This window comes from Panthera uncia, chromosome D1, assembly GCF_023721935.1.
Source record: "Panthera uncia isolate 11264 chromosome D1, Puncia_PCG_1.0, whole genome shotgun sequence".
Classification (NCBI taxonomy): Eukaryota; Metazoa; Chordata; class Mammalia; order Carnivora; family Felidae; genus Panthera; species Panthera uncia.
The window spans coordinates 74,503,558-74,528,041 of record NC_064808.1 but is presented as its reverse complement, the minus strand read 5'-3'; the positions used below and the strand labels follow the sequence as shown (position 1 = coordinate 74,528,041).

At 41.3% G+C, this 24,484-nt stretch overlaps 1 protein-coding gene and 1 non-coding gene across 2 annotated transcripts in view; both read left to right on the top strand.

Annotated features, from left to right (window-relative positions):
• MAML2 (mastermind like transcriptional coactivator 2) overlaps positions 1-23,124 on the top strand; it is a 348,179-nt gene extending 325,055 nt beyond the window's left edge. The window contains exons 3-5 of the mRNA XM_049620265.1: positions 9,967-10,170; positions 15,288-15,399; positions 19,298-23,124. Of these exons, the coding sequence (XP_049476222.1) occupies positions 9,967-10,170; positions 15,288-15,399; positions 19,298-20,313 (1,332 nt within the window). The 3' untranslated portion in view covers positions 20,314-23,124. The remainder of the gene's footprint in view (positions 1-9,966; positions 10,171-15,287; positions 15,400-19,297) is intronic.
• LOC125917780 (small nucleolar RNA SNORA11) lies at positions 5,379-5,508 on the top strand. The gene has a single exon (XR_007456295.1). It is a non-coding gene; the product is annotated as a small nucleolar RNA SNORA11 (small nucleolar RNA).
• Positions 23,125-24,484: the final 1,360 nt, after the last annotated feature.

The following is a 24,484-nucleotide window of genomic DNA, read 5'->3' as shown; positions in this document are numbered from 1 at the left end:
GACACAATTGTTAGTTGTATGTGTACTTGGGGGTAAGAAAAGAGAGGCAGAATCCATAGCTTTGTGAACCCCTCAAAAGGCACTGTTATCCAAAGAAGAGCTTGAAACCACTGCTCTAGGGATAAAAAGCTAAAAGCTAACTTACAGAGCAGAAATTTCAGGTCCGCCACAAAGAGCCCTTCTAAAGTTAAAGAGTTTCTCTTTTAAGAAAAATTTCTCATTCCTTCCCCTGAGTTACCAAACTCTTCCCACTCCACCCTGACCCACTGACGTTTTGTTCCTGGCCACTCTCCCACCTAAATGCTGCTTCCTCGCTCATGGAACTGGTCTTCTGTGCCAACCCATAATAAGTGTCCACCCCAGAGGCTTAGAATAGATGCAGTGTCCTGGTGACTTGAAAATTGGGTAACATCTGAAGGATGAACTCTACAGTGACCACAAAATTCATTCTAATCATTTGAACCAAACAGATTATAAACATATGATCAGGGTTTCCCTGCAGGGTAAGTGGGAAGGTTCTGAGCAAGTGAAGAAAAATGCCCTATTAACTAGAAAGAGAAAGCAGCTACTATTCGTAATTGCAAAGGACAAAGAAAAATACTAACTCAGATACAATCTTCTGTGTTTGCATACTCCACCTTGCAACATTTGCCCTACCCCGCCCCCAACCCCCACAAGCTAGTTCTTTTTTTTTTTTAAGGTTTATTTATTTATTGTGTGAGAGAGAGGGCAAGCATGCGCACACAGGCATGCAAACAGGGAATGGAGAGACAGACAGACAGACAGAGACAGAGAATCCCCAGCAGGGACCACGCTGTCAGGACATGGGGCCCGAACTCATGAACCCATGAAATCATGACCTGAGTCGAAATCGAGAGTCAGACACCGAACCAACTGAGCCACCCAGGTGCCCCCAACAAGCCACTTCTATCAGACAAGCTAAGGTTCTCCTAAGCAGATACATTTTGTTCCATGCATCGCTCCTTAATGTTTCCCTGGATTGGGATATGTGTTCTTCATCTTTTAGTGAGGTCTGTGACCTCGTGCAAGTCAATTCCTTAACCTTTCTGGGCAACGTCTTCATCTGTAAAATGAAGTCAGATGAAAGATCTGTAAGTTCCTTTTCAGTTCCCACAGTTTGTAATCGTGGCTGGAGTGGAGGGCAATTGTGAACAGACGTCATGATAGGTATTTCTCATTCCCGACTTGCCAGTTCTTTCCAAGGATTGCTGGGCACTTTGTTTCAGGCATTTTATCAATTTAATATAAAAGACCAAAGTACTTAGCATTCCTTGGCCAGTACAGCCAAATAGTGCAAGGGTCAGCAAACTTTTTCCATTAAGGGCCAGATAGTAAATATTTTAGGCTTTGTGCACCATAGATCTCCATCACAGCTCTTTAGCTCTGTTGTAGTGTGAAAGCAGCCACAAACAATATACAAATGCATGTGCATGGCTATGTTCCAATAGAATCGTATTTACCAAAAAAGGTGGCAAGCTGTGTTTGACCAGTCTTGCCATAGTTTGCTGACCCTTCAAATAGAAGACAGGCAGCCTGAAGACAGGAGTGTTTTATCCCTTCAGTCTTTGGGTTTGGAAGTTGTTTCCTGGACGATTTCCCGGTAATTGTTTTGTGGTCATTGTTGTTGTGTCAGAACTATTCAATTATTTTAGCCACACAGAGCCAGCTCACTATCTGTGCCCCAAGTAAATAACTTAGTGGGGCTGCCAGCTTGCAGGGAATCTGAAATGGTTAAGGCAACTTGTTTCTCAGGCATAGAGATAAATAAATGGCTTCATAAGTAGACAGTTCAGAAGATGAATAGCCTGGAAGAACAGTTGAGCAGTTAGTTCATTGAGACAGGGAAAGAAGAGGGCAAGAGAGAAGGGGGGTGGGGAGAAAGATTGATTGAATAGCAAACCCGTTTATGAGATCTACTGTACAAACTTGCCCAGCTGGGTACTTTATCTTGAATTTGTTTTGCAAATTGCAGATGCCTAGCTCTGGAAGCCAAGAAAAAGAAAGGGCAGTCATCCCACGCCAAAATACTCTCATGGATCCCAAGTAACTTACATTACTTCATTTTTGTGGGGGGGGGGAAATCATTATATGTCCCCTTCCAAAATAAGTTCAGAAAAACAGAGAGCCATTTTACCCAGATGCCCAGAAGAAGACAAATATTTTTTAGAGTGTTGTTTTTTTGTTTTTTTTTCCTTTTAATATTAAGAGAACAATACCTGCCTGGTAACTTGGCTTGCTTTGTGAAACTTACCATGTCGCACTGTTCAGCGCATTAACAGTAAAAATGGCTGAATTCAATGAGTCTTAGTATTTCAACATATTTCAATGAAACCAGGGATATTTTTGTTTGCTGCTTTAGGATGTATCTAGGTGGACACTGTTCTACCTTTTGCTGAAATCAATCCTGCTTGACAGAGACTTTGCATTGTATTAAATGAAAGAAAGAGGTAATCACAGCATTTTTATTAACATCTTTTAGAAAGATCTCTCACGTGTTAAACATGACTTACAAAAACATTTTATCAAAGTAAGACCCAGTGGCCATGCCTATCCTCTTGATGTTGGTTACTAAGATTTACAAGATTGGTTTCATACAGTGTCTTTACATTTTTATCCCTGAAATATTAAAGAAGAGGTTTTGGCGAAAGAGTTGTTATGGATAGAAAAGTGGAATTTATTTCTAATTTTTTTAATTTGGACATTTTTTTCAAAAGGACCTCAACCTAGCTTTGAGAGAAATAGAGTTAATAGCAGGAAGAACAAGTCATTTGCCCCTTAAGGAAAGGGGTGCCCATTTACAAGAGTTCAAGTATCTCCTTAATTTTCCACCAGGTCTTGTAGACATAGTTTATCTCCTTGTTGAGTTAGTGCTTCCTGTAGTACCTCATGGACATGATACTAAGTCAACAAAGTAACACGTTTGGGAAAGCATTCTTTTACCATATTTTCCCATTAAAACATGCTTCCAGCTTCCTATGAATGTAAATCAACTTCACATGTTTGGATTGCCTTTGGCATGACAAACTGGTTTCGTCATCACACACCTGATTTACCAATGGTTTTCTAACATCCTTGAGACCATTCTGGAAGATAAATTTTCCATCAGCAGTCCAGCTGGAAACTTGAAAGTATAGACGAGCTGCAAGGTTTTTCAAGTAGGCTACATGGACTTTGATCTCCAAGGCATAGAAGAATGCATGATACATAGTAGATGCTGAACAAATAATTGCTGAATAAATGAATCATTGAAGAATGAAGATAACAATTCTAAAGATATAGCTTAATTATTGGGAGAACTTTATTAAAAGAATACGGATATGCTTTTATTGGCCTGGCAGTCCTATGCTAGATGAAAAGAAGGATCAAGAAGCTTTAACCATATCTCAACACTCTAATTCAGTGGCTTAACTAATACTATAACAGGACTTTTTTTTTTTTTTAATTTTTTTTCAACGTTTATTTATTTTTGAGACAGAGAGAGACAGAGCATGAACAGGGGAGGGGCAGAGACAGAGGGAGACACAGAATCTGAAACAGGCTGCAGGCTCTGAGCGGTCAGCACAGAGCCCGACGCGGGGCTCGAACTCACGGGCCAGCCCGATGCGGGGATCGAACTCACGGGCCGTGAGATCATGACCTGAGCCGAAGTCCCAAAGTCGGACGCTTAACCGACCAAGCCACCCAGGCGCCCCTATAACAGGACTTTAAACTCTTAAACACACACACACACACAGATGTGAAAAACTTTAAGTGCATATTCAATGTACATGTATATTAAATCCCAGAAGAATAGGATCAGAAGCCTAATTTGTTGGTTAGCATCAAATACTAACCTAGAAACAGAAAACACACAGACACAAAATGAAAGATCATTCAAATTCAGGATTTGAACCAATCACGTGGCTATTGTTTGCTGTTAAATCAACTCTGAACACCAGTTTCTCTAGGAAACTGGGTTTTCTGTCATATGAAAGATAACATCAATGGAAGTGGCCCAAATCATTCACAATCACACGCGCGTGTGCGCACACACACACACACACACACACACACTTTTCATCGATAGGCTGAGGGTGTGCCATTTTTACCACAGCCTTCACAAGTTCACAAGCTCTTAAAGATAAAATGAGCGTTGAGATAGAAACAGATTGATTTCTATTAGGCCAAGTTCTACGGGAATGAATGTAAGGCAAAGAGCGAGGCCGAATCTGGAAATCAAAGCCGACGCATCAGAGCATATTTTTCTTTCAAAATATTATATGTACTAAAGTTTGCACAACATCTTGGCAATGACAGCAAGCCTGTGTAAGGAGGTGTTTCGTGTTTCCTCGCTAACATAAGGGCAAAAGAATGTAGCAGCAGCCAAATATTACTTCAATCATGAACTGAAGGCATGTGTATGCTAGAGTACATGATAAAGCCTGTAGGCCAGAAGCTATGAGGCTTCAAAATCTTTTACAAAATTCCAAAAGAGAGCTTATCTCTTATTTTTATATCCTTTGGTATTGTAAAGGAATGAAACTAAATTTAGCACAGTCCATCTGTTTGATTAGAGAAAGGAACATAGTTACATTTTCTTGGTATGCAGATCTTTTCTGAATCTTAGAAGGGGCTAGTTTTCCAGATTTCACTGGAACTTATTTTGAAGTTCGCTAATTTTGCCAACACTAAGCACTCTGCCCACCTCTTTCTCTGCATTTGTCCCTTTTCTAAATAATTTTTTAATGTCTAGAAAATAGAAAACTGCCCAGCATCCAGGAGGTAGTCAGTAAAATGTATCAGATTCCCTCATGGACGGATGGCTGCATAGGTGACTAGACTAGGCCACTAGAAGGTCTGCAACTTAATCTTGAAGCACTCGTGGGTATCATACCACCTGATGGAAGTCATTGTGCACTGCATCGTGCTGTAGGAAATTTGAGGTTCATGGGGTACGTAGTGTGTGCACCTTAGATTCCCAGATAAACTATAAGCCAGAGATCTGAATCTCAAATGCCTACATGAGCCAGGCAAGCAATAGAAATGAGGAAAATGGGGGGTACCTGGGTGGCTGAGTCGGTTGAGCATCCAAATTCAGCTTAGGTCATGATCTCATGGCTCGTGAGTTTGAGCCCCACATCAGGCTCTGTGCTGACAGCTCGGAGCCTGGAGCCTGCTTTGGATTCTGTGTCTCCCTCTCTCTCTGCTGCTCCCCTGCTTGCACTCTGTCTCTCTCTCTCTCTCAAAAATAAATAAACATTTAAAAAAAATTCAAAAATGAGGAAAATGGGCAGATACAATAAAATAAGAAATACTGGGGACTGTGGCCCATGGAGAAGCACAAGGGCCAATTTATGTTTCAAATATGATGGGAGCACAGGGTGTGCTCAGAGCAGGGGGCCTGCAGAAATGGCTCCGCTGTTTATAACACACCCAACAGCAATCTGGGTTCATTATGAAAAGGGGCACAAAATGTGTGGCCTTCCTATGAACAGATACCCTACACGTGTCCCACCCTGTACCTCCATGTGGCTCTGGGCAGGACCGGCAGCCTAAGGCTTTGTAGGCCTCAATCCCGGAGGCAGAAACTCTGAGAGTGAGCATGAGAGTAGGCAGGGGCTGGAGGGCAACCCTCCCACAGGACCCGAGCCGCAGCATCAGGGCTAGGAAGTGGCCCCCTGGGAACCGCTGGTGCAGCCCCAGGTTGGCAAACGTTTACTTTCCTCTTGCACGGAGGTACCTGAAATACAAGGCTCCCAATAGCAGCTGACCAGAGGATGAACTCCTCTGCGGCCTGAGAGCGCACCACGAGACCAGCAAGATGAGGGTGCAGAGACTCATCACCCAGAACCAGAACCAAGACCCCCAGGAACAGAAGGCTCGGTTCTTGAAGGCCGTGGATGACAGGTTCACGAAGATGGGTGTGGATATGGCCAAGGAACCTGCCAGGGCCCAGAGGAGCACCCAGAGAGCATCAGGGAGGAGGCTCTGATCCGAAGGTGGAGCCAGGACGACATACAGGGGGAGCCCCTGACCTGGGACAAGGAGCGAGGTTTTGCTGATCCCTGAGCCAGATCCAAGCGGTGCCTTCTGAATAGCACCCGTGCCAACAGGGGAGGCACTTGGAGAGCTGGCGTCAGCGGTGAGTGGCACCAATGATGGGGACAGCACCAGCTCCACCATCCAGACCAGAAATGCTGCGAGAGCGAGTGCCAACTTCTGCCGGATCCCACAATGCTGACGATCCGCGGCAGAACAGCTCACCACGCCAGAGCGCCTCCACAGAGCCCCTCTTAACACAGCTCTCTAGGCAGCTTCTCCCTGCCCATCCAAGATGGCATGCAAGGCGAAGCTGTCTTTGCCCTTCCTGCTTTTGTCGCGTTTTCATGTTTTGGGTATCAGTGTTCAAGTTGCAAAATGAAAAAAAAAAAAAAAAAGCTAAGCTAAACTAAACTAAACCAAGATGGGAGCTAAACACACCGCATCCGCAATCCAAGTACGCTTACGGCACAAGCTCCATCACAAAGATAATTGTGTCTAAAACATCTCTGGCCTATACAAAACAATAAGTAAGTAAATAAGAAAAGTACTAATCACTAAATTTAACAAAGTACCTCCTAAGTGCCTCGGACTGTTCTAATTTCGTCTGGTTTCATTTTCTGCCGTTAGTGTCATTACTTCTAATTTATGATGGAAGAAATGAAGGCACGGTACTTAGTGCATGTATACTGACTGCACTATTAATAAATAATTGGATGGTAAGAAATAAAAACCAGCACGGAGAAAAGCCAGGTGTCAGGGCCCCGGGCCAAGGCCCTAACCCAGATGAAGGAAGCACCCTCCAAAAGACCTTCCATCGGAGAATAGCACTCGGTTCCTCTTCTGACATCACCAGGTAGAAAGATAAAAGTCGTTCCCTGAGTCTGTCCGTAGCTCCATCTTGACGATGTAGCTGACCTCTGCATGTCTGGAAGGGTCGACGCAGAACAACTTCCTGCAATCTGCAAGGCCTGACTTCCTTGCTTCACAACAAACAAACAAACAAGACGACTGCTCCCGTGTGTTCAAATAATGCAAACAATTATAAGCAGCTGCTGCTTATGAAGTGCTGACTCTGTGCTCGGTATTATTGGCCTTGTATTATTTCCTCTAATTCTCACAGGGACCCTAGGCAGTCGGCACTGTTATTGTGCCCACTTTCCAGACAAGGAAATTGAGGCTAGTGGAGGCAAATTAACTTCTCCCAGATCACACAGCTAATAAGTGCCAGAACGGGGAAATGAATTGCAGCAGGCTCATCTGCGGAGCTCATGATCTGGAGCACTGTGTGGCCATGCAAAGAAGGCTGAGAAGAAAAATGCATGGAATTTTTCTATGCATGTTTGTCAACCGGGTGTTTTTTTTTTTAGCACAAAAGCTTGCACTAAACTTCACATTATTATAGAAAAGAGCAGATGATTTCGATTCTGGTTGACAGTGGAGAGTGGAGGGCCAACCACTGTCTCCACTATATTCTCTCTCACCCTGATTTCCTCTGGCATCACTTCTGGTCATCTTTCTCTGACCCCACCTTTTTCTCCCTGTCTCGGGCTCTGCTTCCCTCTCAGTAGTGTGGGTGGGCCAATGATTCAACACTCAGTCCTCCAGATACTTCCTTTTCCACCTGCCCTCCGAGAGCCCTCAACCCACAGATCTTCATCTACTAGCATTGTGGTAGTGACCCTCTGCGCTAGTCTCCAGACCCACATCCCTAGTGGCTTGTAGGACACGTGGGTTGAACATTTTCCCCCAAGAGCCAAGAGGGGTTTAACTTCGAGAGGACCGGGCATTGTGTGCGGATGTGTTAGAGGATGGTTTTTTGCACAGAGGATGTGCCTGCCTCCGAGATGGCTCCCCTTATTTTTAGTTAACTGGTGAGGAGGACTGCCCCTCTCCCAGACCCGACAGCCCTGCCCTTCTGTCCAACACACTGCCTTCCACGTGCCTGATTGAGGGTGCAGGGGGTGTTCAATAAACACTTGCTACATGGACAGGTGGGTTTGCAAAGTTTTGAAGTATAAGCACCTTCTTCTTCAACACTGCTCATCTTAGCTGAAAGACAATTGGTATAGTGATTGAGAAAGAGAGTTCCGGACTCAGACACACCTGGCTTCAAATCTTCCTCAACTACTCGCAGCTGTGTGATCTCTGAGCTCAGGTTTCTCATCTGCAGAACTGGGACGATAAAACTAGCTCTTGCTGGGGCGCCTGGGTGGCTTGGTCGGTTAAGCGTCTGACTTCGGCTCAGGTCATGATCTCACAGTCCGTGAGTTCGAGCCCTGCATCGGGCTCTGTGCTGACAGCTCAGAGCCTAGAGCCTGTTTCAGATTCTGTGTCTCCCTCTCTCTCTCTGCCCCTCCCCTGTTCATGCTCTGTCTCTCTCGGTCTCAAAAATAAATAAACGTTAAAAAAAATTAAAAAAAAAAAAAACCAGCTCTTGCTCATTGTTTCCTTCGGAGGATTCAATGAGATAAATCACGTAGCACACTCAGCACAGTGCCTGGCTTATAATAAGGCTCAGTGCATGGTCATCTTTAAGATTATTTCGTATCGCTTTGCTTTTGAAGAGGTGGGCAAGCTCTGTAGCCCCAGGGATTACTAAAGCGAGGCCAAGTTTTCTACATCCCCAGGCTGTGGGCTGGTGGCTTTTGTTTTTGTTTTTAGTTCAGTAGATAACTAAAGAAAAAGAGGGAGGTAAAAGGGAAGACACTTTCCACAAATGGAGTGTGTGGACTACTCATCAGGCATCACGAGAGTTGCTTTATCTTTTCAATCTCTCGTAACTTCCGACAGTCCAGTTGGAGAATGAACGTTGGGTTTTATTGCTCTCATAATCCACTGTTCCTCAAAGAGCATTTCCTGGATCAACGAGTATTAGAATTACCTGGCCAGGTACCTGATTTGTAGCCTCACAGTTTCTGGAGCAAGGCCAGAGCATCTGTTTCCCCAGTGAATACCATCAAAGTGTGAGGACCTTTGACTTAGTTCTTGTATCATATCTAAGACTCGATTCTGTGCTTTCTTGTATTTTTACATGTAAGCATGTAATTTCCTCCTTAATTGGACACATTCTTCAAGGTGGGAAGAGTCCTTGTAACTCCACCAGTATACAGCTCAGCCTGAACACATCATCGGGAGTTCATGAAAACATTTGACCAGGTTTAGCTCTCTGCCCTGCAAGGCCCTGACTTTGTCAGTGCCTAAAGATTGGTAGAGATCTTGAGTTAGAATGGCAGTTCACCAATACCCAATATTACTAATATACAATGTTGAATTTTTAATTAATACTTTCTCATTGTCGGCTGGCTGGGTGTTCTTTTACTGACTGATACACTGAAATTCCTGGCTTACTTACCAGGGAGCAAAATTAACAAGTCTCTGTAAGGGCAGGTCCCTTCTACGCTCTTCGGAGTGTTTGTAAAACAGAAACTCACAGGTCTTCCTGCCTTGTCACGAAGAGTGGGGCCCCTTCTGACCAAAATGGTTTATTCAAGTTTTGAACCTATGAATTGAAACATAATTTTCGTTGCAGGATCAGCAATGATATGTGCTAACTTTAAGGAAAAGGAAGAACTTGTTACTTTATGATGTGTTTGTTCCTGAGCAATTGAGAGGTTTGCCATATGTTTTTATGGTAGTTTTCTTTGAGGTTCCATAAACGCCTTCTGGAATGTGGAGCGTCCACCATTAGAGTCGTATGGGAGCTTTTCCAGTGCCCTAATGTCATTAACCCTGCTGCTTTGGTTGCCGTAATATGCATTTATTTCTCTTGCATTTAGAAAGCAATTCTCTGATCCCCAACCCATTTAACCATGTTTGATCTTAACAAGATGAAAAATGTTTGGAATCTAAGCTTATGATCTTTGTGCTACATTTTTGTTTCTTCTAATTCACAGTAGCTTCCCCCACCCCCCTTCTCTTCTTTAGGATCAACACTCTGTGGTAGGCCAGAGCATAGGCCCCAGTCCAAGTCCCAACCCCTGCTCAAATCCAAACACCGGAAGTGGTTACATGAACTCCCAGCAATCACTGTTGAATCAGCAATTGATGGGAAAGAAACAGACTCTACAGAGGCAGATCATGGAGCAGAAACAGCAACTTCTCCTCCAGCAGCAGATGCTGGTTGATGCGGTAAAACTTTCTCCCAATTTCTTCCTGCACGTACCTATGGGCCTAACAGGGAATTCGTTGTTGCCCATTTCTATTTACTGCCCTTTTCTCTGTGCCTACTTCGGTGATAGCAACAAGGGTGTCCTGGCTATAAGAGAGGCTAATTTTATACAGAAGTTAAAGTGCTATGGGGAAAAAAACAAAACAAAACTTGATTTACCAGCTGCTGGACAGTTGAAACGCAGGGCACCCCACCTCACTAGCCCTGCCCAGCCTAGGAATGTTAAGAACTACCACCGTGGGTATTTGAATCAGGCAAAAGGAATCATTCTTGTGCTACTGCCCTGAGGGGCAGAAGTAGTGGACAGAACTTGAATCAGCTCGAATCCCAACTGATTTTAGAGATAGAAGCGTTTCAAAAACAGTTGTGAAAGCCAGCACGGAGTTTCAGACCTTAAGATTTGGCTTCCAACATAAAGCATCTCAGAATGGAAGATATATTCCCAACTTCCACCATATCTAAGTGGCCTTAAAGAAAGGGCAGGTGGTTATTTCCCAATCATTGCCCAAGCTTTAACCCTGCTTCACTATTTATCTGCTGTCCCTTCCATATCCTCAGACATACATTCGGGCACTGGTTCAAACCTTTCCCACCTCCGAACAACAAGCCCCGTCTCCAAGCTTCATTCTCTCCCTTCAAACAATATGGCTAAATGAAGGAAAAAAAAGGGCAAAGTTAACCATCTACAGGTTAATAGAGCCGAGGTCTACAAGAATGTGAAAAACCAAATAAAAAATATTTATGCTCAAGGAGCTTTGTAGTAAAAGTCAGAAATCTAGGGCGTGATAAGCACTATAATTCATTCAGTAAATATTAACTAAATTTCAGTCAGAAAACAGCTATAAACAAGACAGACCCTGTCTTTGTCCTTAAGGAGCTCAGAGCCCACAGGATGTCAAATAAATAGGCAATTGTAGGGCATGTGATTAAATGCTATGATGTGGGAAGTACATCAGAGAGGAAATATGTCTACTGAAGATCTGAAGCTGACATAGGAGATGGGGGAAGGAGAAGGAGGATATTCAAGACAGAAGAATCAGCATATTCAAAGACTCAGAGACAATAATGTATACTACATATCACATTCGATGTGAGGCATAGAATATGCACAAGGATTAGCAAGTAATAGTCAAGGAGGCCAGAGAGGCCAGAGAGCCAGAGGATAGAGCTTGATACATCAGAATTTACACTGTCTGAAAAGCAATGGAGAGGACTTTAAACAAGGGAACACTAGACTCAGATTTACAATAAAATATAAACAGGGTAAGGGAAAATGTAATGGAAGAAAGGTAAAATCCAGCCAGGAGAGATTAAAGAAAGTCTCTGAGAAGATGCAAAATTTGACTTTGACTTTGACTTTGAAGGACTGTAGAATTCTGATGAATACAGTAGGTAGCGTCCGCCATTCCAACATGAGATTGGGCCAGACACCAAAAGGTACAGCCTCGGTGTATATTTGTTGGTGGCTTTGAGATTGTAAGATTGTATTATGAACTATTTAATACATAATGAAAAGTATAAATAATCACATAATCATTTATTATTTTTAAAGAATGACAAATGGAAAAAGTCTGGAGTCCAGAGCATGTGAGAAGTAGTGAGGAATGAGTAAGGAATAGTGAGCACTAAGTTTACAGGTGACCCTGAGTATTGCCCTAAGGTATAAGATGAAGGGGTGATACTGACTGGATCACAAAGTGACACAACTGATTTATTCTATAAATCTTCCAGAAGTTTTCAAAACTCTACCTGTCCCATGTACTCTCTCCCTTTTTTGATCTTCATCAACTACATAGCTTGAAAACAAGGGCTATGGAAGAGGAAAACATACAATCTAAGATTGACACACTGGGTGCTCTTTTCATTATTCCCACCAGTACTACTAATGTGTTGAATTACAACATGCAAAGTTTGAATTTCTGGATTTTCAGCTCTGATTAAAAGGCACCATGAGGGTCTTGTCCTGGCACTGGCCTACCTCTCATTGGACTCCAGTTGAATCACCACTGGGACAGGTGCAAAAGGCATCGGCATAAGCTGTGAGAGATGAATGACAATGAGCTGTTGGTTTTGTGATTTTTATAAACCTTTCACATTTCTCTTTGTTTGGATGCCATTGACAGTGCCTGTGCTTTTTAGCATATCCAGGAAGAAATAGTCTTTGATACCGCTTTTCATTAGCATATGCTTTGTAGTCCTTTCCCGTCAGTTGGCAAGGCCAGAAAGGCGCCTAAATTGAGACATTTTCTCATGAATGTGTGTTATCCTTACTCTCCATTATTCTCCCACCAATGAAGAAGAACAAAGAGGAAAGATGAGTAGTACTTAACACAATGGGCATCACAATAACCAGTGCAGTTTGTGTACCTACTGTGTGCCAGGCGCCATGCTGAGCTTTTACAGAAGTAGAGGATTAATCCTTATAAACAGAGTACAAGGGAGGTCGTAGCATTATCTGCATTTCACATTTTTGAGATGACAGTACCAAAGCAGGACAGATGAGTGCAACAGCATTTATTTCTTTGGTAGGTTTTTAGGTCCAAGTTATTGGGTTGAGTTATAGGGTCCATGTCCATGAGATATGAGTGGATAAGTTACATTTCATGTTGCACAGAAGTAATCTCGGGGATGACCTGTGAGTTTACACTTACACAGAATGGGAACGTGCTCCTTTTGCACGGAATGGGCATGGAAACAGTCTGCATTCTGTTCCGGAGGCTGGTCTTTACTACTCCTCAGCAGGAAGTGACAGACAAAATGGCAGTTCCATGATAGTCCATACACAAGGCCATTGAGTCTAACTCATTTGTGAACAAGTAGTTTAAGTAACTCAAGCTTCCAGAGATGTATTGTTAACCCTTTGAACAACCTAATAGCTCCCGTGCAAAAAAAAGTCAGTAAGTAGGTTGAATACACATAAAAATAAGTCCAGATTTGAGATCTAGTCTTCCATGGGGAACCGAGAGCCTGATTCTTTCCCTCTCTCTCTCTCTTTCTCTCTTTCACACACACACATGCAAACATGTGCGTGAATGTGCAAATCCTGTTTTCTTCAACTTAAACAGCAGAAACACCTAATTCCATAAGAAAAAAAAATGATAGATGCTTTTGAAAAAGAGAAGAATTCAGAAAGTCTCATGCTTGGCAAAAAAATCAAAACTGTCAGCTTGCACAATAGTTTATAACAAGAATGGTTGAACATCACCACATTTGGGTTCATGGAACATCTCAAGCTGTTTCTTAAACATTTAGGGTTTGGGAAAAACCATAAAGAGTTTCACCAACCACTTTTTCCCTTAATTTGTAAACCCATATTTAAAAGAAATGTAATCCATATGTTTCTGATTCATTTACACTTAGCTCATCAAAATTGTGTTTTATACGAATTACTTGATGCCCAAAAACCCTGTGAGTCTTTCAAGTTTTTTTCTTAGAAACAAGAATTTGAACTTAATTTGTTGTTGTTTTAAGGCTATTTTTTTCCTTTATAGTAGATTTGTTCTACTTGGAAGGTTTGGAATTTGATGGGAAACTGAGAAATACATGGTTAAGTGGGATCTAAGTTAGCCAGTTCACATTTGGCTTCCATCTAATTTATCTGTCTACCTTTACAAGGTTTTCTTTTCTATTTATTGACTTTTCTGTAATGATATTGTTCTGTCTACCTATGCTGGTTGTGCTTATCTTTGAAAATGGAAGTTGCTTTGGGGTTCATACAAAGTTGCAGTAAAGCAATTCTAAAAACTTCCTGATCCATGCTGAGAAAGAAAAGAACTGATATGACACTCACAGCCAGGCCATTAAAGACATAAACAATCTTACAGAAAACTAACCTTAGATGGGGTTATTCTGAGACCACTATAAAATGAGACAAAATAGGCCACTTCATAACTTTGTCTAACTATAGACACAAGGCCATTGAGAAACCCACAAAAATACCAACCTACTTTTTGCTAAATGAGTGATGGCCACTTCTTTACTCAATGATGGAATCAACCTCCCTTTCTGACAGCTTACAATCTAGAACAAATCCTCGCTTCCTTAGACCCTCCCTAAATCACCCAAGCAAAGCCCAAATCCTATAATAGCTTCTTTCTAACATACTAGTACCAAGACACCACTTGGACCCCCATGATGTGCATTCTCCCTCACTGCAATGAGAAATAAACCCAGTAGGTGTGTTCCTGGCGGTCTTTCGCTAAAGGCATTGATAATACAGAAAGAATGTGCCTACTTCCTCTTTTAGCTCCCAAACTCACCTACCATTAAGAGCTAATGGTGACTGATTCCAGAGGGAAGAAAAGAAAGGGGCCTGGGAAAATTCTGTGCTTTGAGAGAATGGGACACAGAGAAACAGAGAAGCAAGTATTGTATTGTGTGGCAGGAAAAGAGTCCGAGTCTTTGACCCAGGATTCGATTTCTATTCTCCCATTCTGTGATCTTTGTCAAGTTACATGACCTATGGAAGCTTCCATTTCTTCATTTATTAAGTGGGAATAATCACACCTATCTTCAAGGGTTGTTTTTTTTTTTTGGGGGGGGGGTGGGGAATGAGGTAATGTGCTTATCGTGTCCCTACCAGTACCTGATAGTTATCTCCCGGCATCTCCAGATTTAGCAAATAAAAATACAGGATAACCAAGTGTCCTGTATTTTCTCTGGCAATCCTACTCCTATAGGCTTTCTACACCCTGTGGGACCAGAATTAAATAATAGGTACCGTAGCATATCAGACGTGCTATAAAATGAAACCAGAAACACCCTCTCAAGAAGCACAGGAATTTAGTTTTCACTGAAATCTAATTGCAAAATAAAGAAAATGAGATTAGTTCCTAGACTCAAAACACACAGTGAATGTTAAGGAGAAGTAGAAATTATACTGCCCTGCAGGAGATTTATGGAAACTGAGAAGACTTGTCTCTGAATTAAGACCTACTAAATAAGGTCTGCGATACACAGCTATGATGGCAAAATTGTTCTTATAGTCTTACTTTTTTGAATCAACAGTCTGAGAATGTTTGCAAGTGGGAAAGTAAGTATGCGACTTAATATGTTTTCGCTTGTGTTTGTTTTCAAGGAGAAAATTTCTCCACAGGATCAAATCAATAGACATTTGACAAGGCCACCCCCCGATTATAAAGACCAAAGAAGAAACGCAGGCAGCATGCAGCCAACTGCCCAGTATTCTGGTGAGTGTTCTTAAAAACCGGTGAAAATCATTAACTGCAGAAGAAAGAAACTTGTTCCATTTTGATGTTTCCTCCTCTTCCCACCTCATATTGAAATATAACATCTTTCTTAGAATCCTTCATTAGATCCCATTTAACTTTCAGATCAAGACCAAACTGGGGGGGCGCCTGGGTGGCGCAATCGGTTAAGCGTCCGACTTCAGCCAGGTCACGATCTCACGATCTCACGATCTCGCGGTCCGTGGGTTCGAGCCCCGCGTCAGGCTCTGGGCTGATGGCTCGGAGCCTGGAGCCTGTTTCCGATTCTGTGTCTCCCTCTCTCTGACCCTCCCCCGTTCATGCTCTGTCTCTCTCTGTCCCAAAAATAAATAAAAAAGAAAACGTTGAAAAAAAAAAAATTTAAAAAAATAAAAAAAAAAAAAAAAAAAAAGACCAAACTGGGTATTTTTTTTGTCCTTCCATCAGTTCTTGATGATTCTCGTCCTGCACTCACCTAGTTCACTGCCCTCCAGAGTACCCCTTAGAGTTCAAAAGAGCTTAACTATTTCCTAACCGCTGTGTTCAACCATTCTGCTCCCAGCAAATATCTGGACCCAGATCATGTAAGGGAAGCAGACATTTCTCCCTCTTGGGACTTGCATCGAGTCCAATCTTCTTGTCTCTGCTTCTGGACTCATCTCTCTGGAACAAATAGTCCTGCCACCAAGACATAATTGAAAAGCAAATGAAGATTCATGAAGTGTCGCAAAAAACAAAAAAACCCAAAAAACAAAAAACAAAGGTGGACCGCATTGAGGATACAAAGTAAAACTTCCTAATTTTGCTCCATGTAATATAAGTGGTGGGCACTACCACTAAAATCTCTCTGCTCCCTCTCCAAACTCTAAAAGAACCTCTCCTAGACCTAACCCAGACTGTTCCTGCCTTCTCCTATTTAGAATGGATTCAAGTCCCATCTGCCCAGAACTCTGCACTTTCTCATGTAAATTAAGCTTGTCCTCAGTTTTTCCAAGTTCTCTCTATTTTGCCTGTTACCTTCATCTATCCAGGAAGGCATGCAGAAGATTATCTAAAGGAGGTGCCATGAATATTCCTGTTTTTAAAAAATATTTTCTGGTCCTGTTATGCATGGTAATAACTATATTGTACTAATGTATTTAAGCTCTTTAAATGTACCAGGCTGTCTTTCACCACTAAAATTTGGAATGAGATATATGCAATCCACTCTCTAAGATTACTTTGTCTCAGGCCCCAGACTGGATTTTCTATTTGATTCTGTCTTCAAGGTAGTTGAAAGACAAGATGGAGGTTCATGTGGAACATGGCTTCTCAGTGATAATGGCTTATCAGTGGTCATGGGGAAGCTAGGAGCCCTTTGAAATATTCTGAAAAATTCAAGATGCATGTTTGGACTTTTCCCATTCGTATAAAAGAATCTCAAGGATGGTGGTTTCATGGTGGCTGTACCATGTTGTCAGGGATCCAGGTTTCTTTTGTCTTTCCGTTCCACCTTCTTTAACATGTAGCTTCCCTCCTAAGGATGGCCTTTTGGCCACCACACTGCCATCCTTCAGATCCATATTCCAAAAAGAAGGATAAAAGAAGGGAAAAGGTAAAATGGCCTCCCAAATGAGTCAGATTCCCTTTTTAAAATAGGCTTCTTGGGCTCTCACCTAGTAACTTCTACCTTTAGTCAGAATTTATTCATCTGGATCCCTCCATCACCAAGGAAATTTGGAAAATGTGGCTTTTCAGCTGGGCACATTGCTGAAAAATCAAGGGTCTGTTTTTCTAAGGGATACAGGGAGGCTGGATACTTGGTAGGCACCCGCAGATCACTTTCACAGGGCATTTTCCCAAGGGAGGGATCTTGAGCATCCAGTTACTGACCCCTAAATGGTTAAGAACCATTGCTCTAGAGCATTGAACTTCCCATGACTTCTGAGAATGAAATAAACAACAAGCACAACACAAACTCTTTTATCATTTTTTATTTTAATCTCAGTACAGTAAGAATTACCTTGCCCAGATGTTAATATAAGAAGTTATGTATGAAAATCACATGGAACAATTTTAACCACATATTAGGAACTTCTAAATATTAACTGTGATTAATATTTTGTGATCTTTATGGAAATTCTCCCAATTCTGGTACTTGAAAAATACTGCCCTCCTCATAAATCTTCTCAGGGCATATTTTCAAAATAGAGAACACCAGAGGGAATGATTTTTAAAATCTTTACATTTTTTTCCATAGCACTTTCATAGTGTCACTCCACTTCTCATGAAACCTTTAGACCCAACAGGATGTTGCTTACCCTCATCAGCTGTCTGTGAACTCTTTGCTGTTCAAGCATCTCATACCTGACTCTGCTCCCTCTTTATCAAACTCTCACTGCCCTACCAGTGCAGGGCTCTGTGCTCAGTCTGGACATACAAGGAGATACAAGAGACTGATCCTGCCTTCAAGGGGTATGTAGTCTAGTGGAGACATATTTTAAAACAAATAGCAAGGACTTCAGTCTACCCAGCCGTGTGCCATGCTAGCTATCCCCAAGCAGTCAGGGTACCCTAGGGCTACAACTACAGCCATGCTCTCTTCATACACTCCTGTTCTGAGATTTGTATATGTGTCTAATTCTTGTTTTTTAGTATTTCTGATTCTCTGAGTCTCCCTGCATCTCTGCAGGGAGAGTACTTTGAAAGAGTATCTTTCTCCAAGTGATACATGTACTTCAATCTCTCATTAACTCATTCATTCAGTACCAACTGAATACTGTGCGCCATCCACTAGGCTTCGAGAATATGACAGTGAACAAAACAGGTGAAAATGTTTTTCCCCGTGGAACTTATCATCTACAAGGCACTTATTTTCAACTTTTTGGCATACCAGTTTTGCTTCCCAAGATGTTTTCCCAAGATGACTTCAACCAAGTCAGGAAGATTTTAATGTGTTGACTAATCACTATGTGATATGTGGAAGCTCACTATTCGACAGCCTATGATTGATGGTTCTACTTTGGGGTTCTATGGATTTCCTAAGACGAGGGCTAACTAAGTGCTGAATGAAAATTTCAAAGAGCAAATCCTTCTGGAAAAAGCAGGCTAGAATATCCGGGAAAACTTAATGAAGGAGCTTAGACCTTGGCCTGAGCCTTGAAGAAAAAGTAAGGCTCAGCAAGTTAAGAAGGGCATCATAGGAGAGGGAAATAGCATGAGGAAAGGTAGCTCAACATACGTGGATAACAATGCAATAGTAACTATACCTCCTGGAGCAGAGGGCTTTCCACATGGAGATAATCAGCGAAGCATGGAATACCTTGAATTCCAGATGTTTAAATAGATGGGAATTTACCCTTTGGACACTTGGGGGCCACTCATGGAAGCTTCTTGAGTGGGGATAATGCAGATGGATAACTGGACATGATTTTCAAGGCCACAGGTTTGGAATATTAATCTAGTAGCCACATATGGGATTCATCCACACTTTCTTATTTGGACCTGAGGTAACCAGAGGCATGGATTTCATAACAGCTGGTTAATCACAGTTGTAGTCTAGTCTCAGAACAGAGTAAAGCCAATTCCGAATGAAATAAAGATTGACTGTCACCTCTTCTCAAAGACTCCAGAAGAGGAATACAGTAAAATCTAAAAACCAGAGCCATTTTAGTATAGCCTTTTTTTCTAGAATATATAAACTCTTGACCAAGGGATGACCTAAGTGATACTTCCCTTGCAAACTGTCTCACTTCTTTTATATAATACCTGTGATGATTATTTCTCTTTATTTGTCCCTTCACCTGAACACAGTTTCAGAGTTGATAAGTTATTGCAAATTGCTATAATAGAGGAGATAACCTATGGTTATAAACTAATATAACTGTCTTCTTTTTCTCAGGTGGCTCATCAGCAGTGACTTTAAACTCTAACCAGGCTTTGGCAAACCCAGTTTCAACGCATACCATTTTGACTCCAAATTCCAGCCTCCTGTCTACTTCCCATGGGACAAGAATGCCGTCGTTACCCACAGCAGTTCAGAATATGGGGATGTATGGAAATCTGCCTTGCAGTCAACCTGGCACATACAACGTCACTTCAGGAATAAATCAGTTGACCCAACAGAGAAACCCAAACCAACTGATAGCAAATCAAAACAACCCTCTAATGCCACGGCCACCTGCCTTAGGGGCAAGTAATAATAACAACGTGGCTACTTTTGGAGCTGGACCTGTCAGCAATTCGCAACAATTAAGACCAAATTTAACCCATAGCATGGCAAGCATGCCCGCACAGAGAACATCAAATGTTATGATCACATCCAGCACAACCGCACCAAACTGGGCCTCTCAAGACACAACAACCAAACAACAGGAAGCCCTGAAGTCCACGGCAGTCCGCTTCCCCACAGGTGCACCTGCAGCCTACCCTCCAAATCAGTCCCTGCAGCAGGCAGTCGGCAGCCAGCAGTTTTCCCAGAGGGCAGCGGCCCCTCCTAACCAGTTAACACCAGCAGTGCAAATGAGACCCATGAACCAAATGAACCAAACATTAAATGGACAAACCATGGGTCCACTCAGAAGTCTGAATCTCAGACCCAATCAGCTAAGCACACAGATCTTGACTAATTTGAACCAGTCGGGAACAGGGTTGAGCCAGCCGAGGACAGGCATAAGCCAGCCACCATCTATGACACCAGGCAACTTTCCTTCACCCAACCAAAGTTCCAGGGCTTTTCAAGGAACTGACCATGGCAGTGACTTAGCTTTTGACTTTCTCAACCAACAGACTGATAACATGGGCCCTGCCCTGAACAGTGATGCTGATTTCATTGATTCCTTATTGAAGACAGAGCCCGGTAACGACGACTGGATGAAAGACATCAATCTTGATGAAATTCTGGGGAACAACTCCTAAAGGAGAAGAGAGGGACGATTAATATACTCTAAGCACTAAAAGGCAGTATTTTACGAGGACTCTGTAAAGGCCAAACTCTTGACTTTTAGTTGGATGATATGAAGACACCTTGGCTTAAAAATGGAAGCGGAAAGTAACTGTAGTGCTCGGTTCAAACGCTTGTTTTAAATCTCAACCCTGAAAGTAAAATATTGGGATCACTTTTCCCTGTCTAAACTCCAGGACAGAGTATCCAGTTTGCCCAAACAGAACTGTGATGTTGATGTGTAATTAGTTGTGTAAAATAGGCTTTCCAAGCTCCTTTCCTCCCTGAAAGAAAAGTAATAGACCTTGTAGCTCATTAAACCCCATGTCACACGGAGGTACTAGTTCCAAGCAGCAAGCAACAAATTCCTTAATTTGCTCGAATAGATAGATGGAAATGTGATTGAATCTTTCCACTCTGTCTTTTCATTTAGTTTCCCTAAGACTTCCAGGGCAGATGGAAATGTTATAGGTTTGTTTGGAGTCACCAGTGTCCTAAGTAGAGAAAAGCCAGAGAAACTAGAGAGCGGCCAGTGGATTATAGAATTTCTTCCCCAGGTTCACCTCTCACTTTGTCAATATTCCTACATATGCTATACTTCAGCAACATGCTGTGTTGAGTGATGAAACAAGATTGCAGGGCTATCCAACTTTATCTGGGCTTCCACAACCAATTTCTGAATGCATTTCCAAGTCTTAGATACAACCACAACCTGTCCTAATCATACTGAAATATTAGTGCATCCCTGTCGGCATCAGATTTCACTATTTAAAAAAGAAAACATCCCGTTGGACAATGCTATAAAGGAGATTTATTTAGCCCCCAATGACCTGGGGTTTTACCTATTGTGATGATGCCTACTGGTTAGTTTCCTCGCTGAGTGAAATTGAGCCTTGTCTTCCCTGCTTATGTTGATGACCAGAGACAGATTTGTAAGCAAACTGAGATAAGAAAGTATCTTGTTTTGATTGGAGATAAGACACAGAAGGTCCGGACAAGAAATGGTTGGGATGGATGGGTACAATCTATTTCATAGGGTTTGAAGGAAAGCATAATTGAGAGAGAAAACAATCTGTCCTGATTTGGGCACATTGTTTGGGTAAAGAGCTGAATAGAATGTAGCAATCCATACATTCTTTGCTCCCTGACGTGATGTGTCTTTACCACATGCTAGATGGACCCTTCATCTCTAAGCCTTCTCCCTCAGGGCTGAGCACTGTATCAAAGAAAGAAGTTTGGTTGAGTCATGTAACCTCAGTGCCCACACACAGACCAGCTATAAAATCAGGAGAATGTGTGCTGATTCGGATCAGATGAAAAATATTGCTATTATTTTCCTCATTACAGAAGAACATAGGTTATCTTCAGCCTTTTTAGTTATACATCCACATATTCAATCATCAAATGTAATTTAACTGAAGTTGTTTCACAACTAAGTCTTTAAATATCTGTCCTAAAAAGATCATATTTTGAAAGTTCCGCAAAGCCCTCTCTCAATCTTTAAAATGTCTAGACGCACTCTCTTTCTTTTACACAATACCAACATCCCTGGCCCAGAATCTCTTCTGTGCTGGGTTGTAAATATGAATAAATTACTTGTTTTGTAAACTTTTGTAAAGAATATTTTGGTAGAAATACTTAAAACATATTCTTTGGGTTATATTTATACATATGTGAAATAAATATACTATCAAAAGGTTATATTTTATACAAAAAGTAAATTGTTACCTTTTGTATGCTAATATACAAAGTTTTGTATAATATGATGGTTTATTTTTAGCTCTACACTTAAACCATAAGAGGTCAAGTGAGAACTTTTGAAAAACTATCAAGAGGCTTGTTTAGACAAAGTTATATTCTGAAACCTTCATAAGAAAGCATTCCAGGTTTCAATTTTTTCTTTTCTTCCCCTGCTCCCAAAGTCTTTTTTAAACCCATAGTTCTTGTGTCTTATTTGGTTATACTGCTGTGCACATTGTATTGGTTCTTGCTGCATGTGATCTACTGTGTGTTTTCCCATTTTATAAAACAGTGTTTCTCCATGCAAAAAAAAAAAGGAAAAAAAATATGTACATATAAACACTTTTATTTTATGACTCCTCCCTGTTGCTGTATATATCTGCCAGCACGTCCCAGGTACACTCCTGTGATTCAGCTTATTTTTACCCTAACATAAATAGTATGTTTTGTAGTAGCTATCAAATTTAAGAGATAAAGCAATCAGAATGTTTGGATCTTCTTCTATCTTAATGTGAATTTCATAATTAATGTCTATTTATTCAGCTATTCATTAAAATACAGGATTCTTTGGAAAAAAAAATGGTGTAGTCCATAGTTTCTGTTTTTTGGCAGCCTATTACCAAAGATGACATAATTTTCCAGAGAGCTGAGATAATGACAATGTGATAGACATACTGTAGCCAAAACTTTAAGATTTACAACTTAAAAGCTATTGGAATACAATCTCCCATTTATACAAATACCAGACTACTTAATTGTTGGCATTGTTTATCATTCTGACATATTATACAGGAGGTAGAAGGCATTTTCCTTTTTTTTTTTTTTTTTTTTTATTCAAAGACTAGAAAGCAATTTAAGCAAATAATTCATTCTTGGCTTTGTGTTAAGCCCAATGAAGATAAATAACTCTGCTCTAAGTGAATGCATTAATACTACTTGCATTACTGTAACTGTACCCATAACTGTAAAGACTTCAACTTGTAAAACAAGTACTTTGTATTGTGTGTAATTTCATGTGTTAAAAAATAGTTTTAAAAAATTCAGAAGTCGTTCTCTTGTATGAAATCATACTTTCAGTCACCAGAAATATTGTTGCCGTATCACAGAAAGTTCTGAGAACTATTAATAGTGATGGGCAGATTTATTCTCTGGGAAGCTTCTCATACTAGTGAAATACTGTCTTGTGTCCTTTCAATGTTCTTTAGTTCACTTACAAAGTTTGTATTAAGATCCTATATGCACAGGACTACTCAATACTAAAGAAACAGTCCCTAATTATCAGGCATGGTGGGCCTTTGGGCATTTTTCAGACCAGTCTGAGCAAACACAAGGCCAGGTAAACACAGCCTTGCTGAACATATGTACACATTCCCTCTTGAGAGTCAAAGAGGTTAACAAAAAGATGGGTGGAGGCAATGAGAACCCTTCTCACCGAATGTTCTTGCTCCCCTGTGGAAGTATGTTGCTGGGGTTCCATTGTCCATTTCCCCTCTGCCAGAATGGAGGAATAATAAAATTGACATTTTATATAGTCCCTGTCAAATGACTCTGGAAAGTTCAATAGTAAACAGATAAAATTGACATCAATTAAAAAAATACACAAATTAAAAATACACAAATTAAGAGAAAGAAAGGTATAATTCTAGAATTACCTATGAATCCTAGTAGGTACCCATGGAAGTAGACCCGAGGAGAGGAGATGTGAGAGTGAAAAAATCAGGAGCTCCGCTTTTTCCCTGGCTGCAATTGCTAAAGGCAGTTCAAAGTCTTCATTAATTGTTAATGTACTTATTTATTTATTTTAGAGAGAGCAAATGCAAGTTGGGGAGGGAGATGGGCAGAGGGAGGGAGAAAGAGAATCTTAAGCAGTCTCCAGGCTCAGTGAAGAGCCCAATGTGGGGCTTGATCCCATGATCCTGAGATCGTGACCTGAGCTGAAATCAGGAGTTGGTCACTCAATCAAGTGAGCTACCCAGGCACCTGGTAAATTAAATTCTTATACATTTTATCTTCTATTTCCATTTTATAGCTCTGTGACTGTGTTGTCTCACCCAGAAAAGGAGAGTGTGGGGTTGAAATAGCTCTTTATTCCTTTTCAACTAGAAACCTCTGATTGATTTTTTTCCAAAGCTAAGTGGAAAATTAACCCCCAAAACCCTCAAATAGCATTATTTTTAAACTAAAGAAATCGCTGTTCAACCTTTTGAAAATCTTCAGGTTATCAGTCAACTTTACTTAACAGAGCAGCAACCTCCTTAATATTGTCATATGAAAAAGAGATTTCATCACAGGAAGCCAGAAGTAGGCTGTCAACAAACAGGCAATGTAGGTGATGTAGGTCCCTGAAGGTCACCTACATCTGCATTAAACTCAGGAAGTTTAATGAGTTTAAATGATAGTGTAACA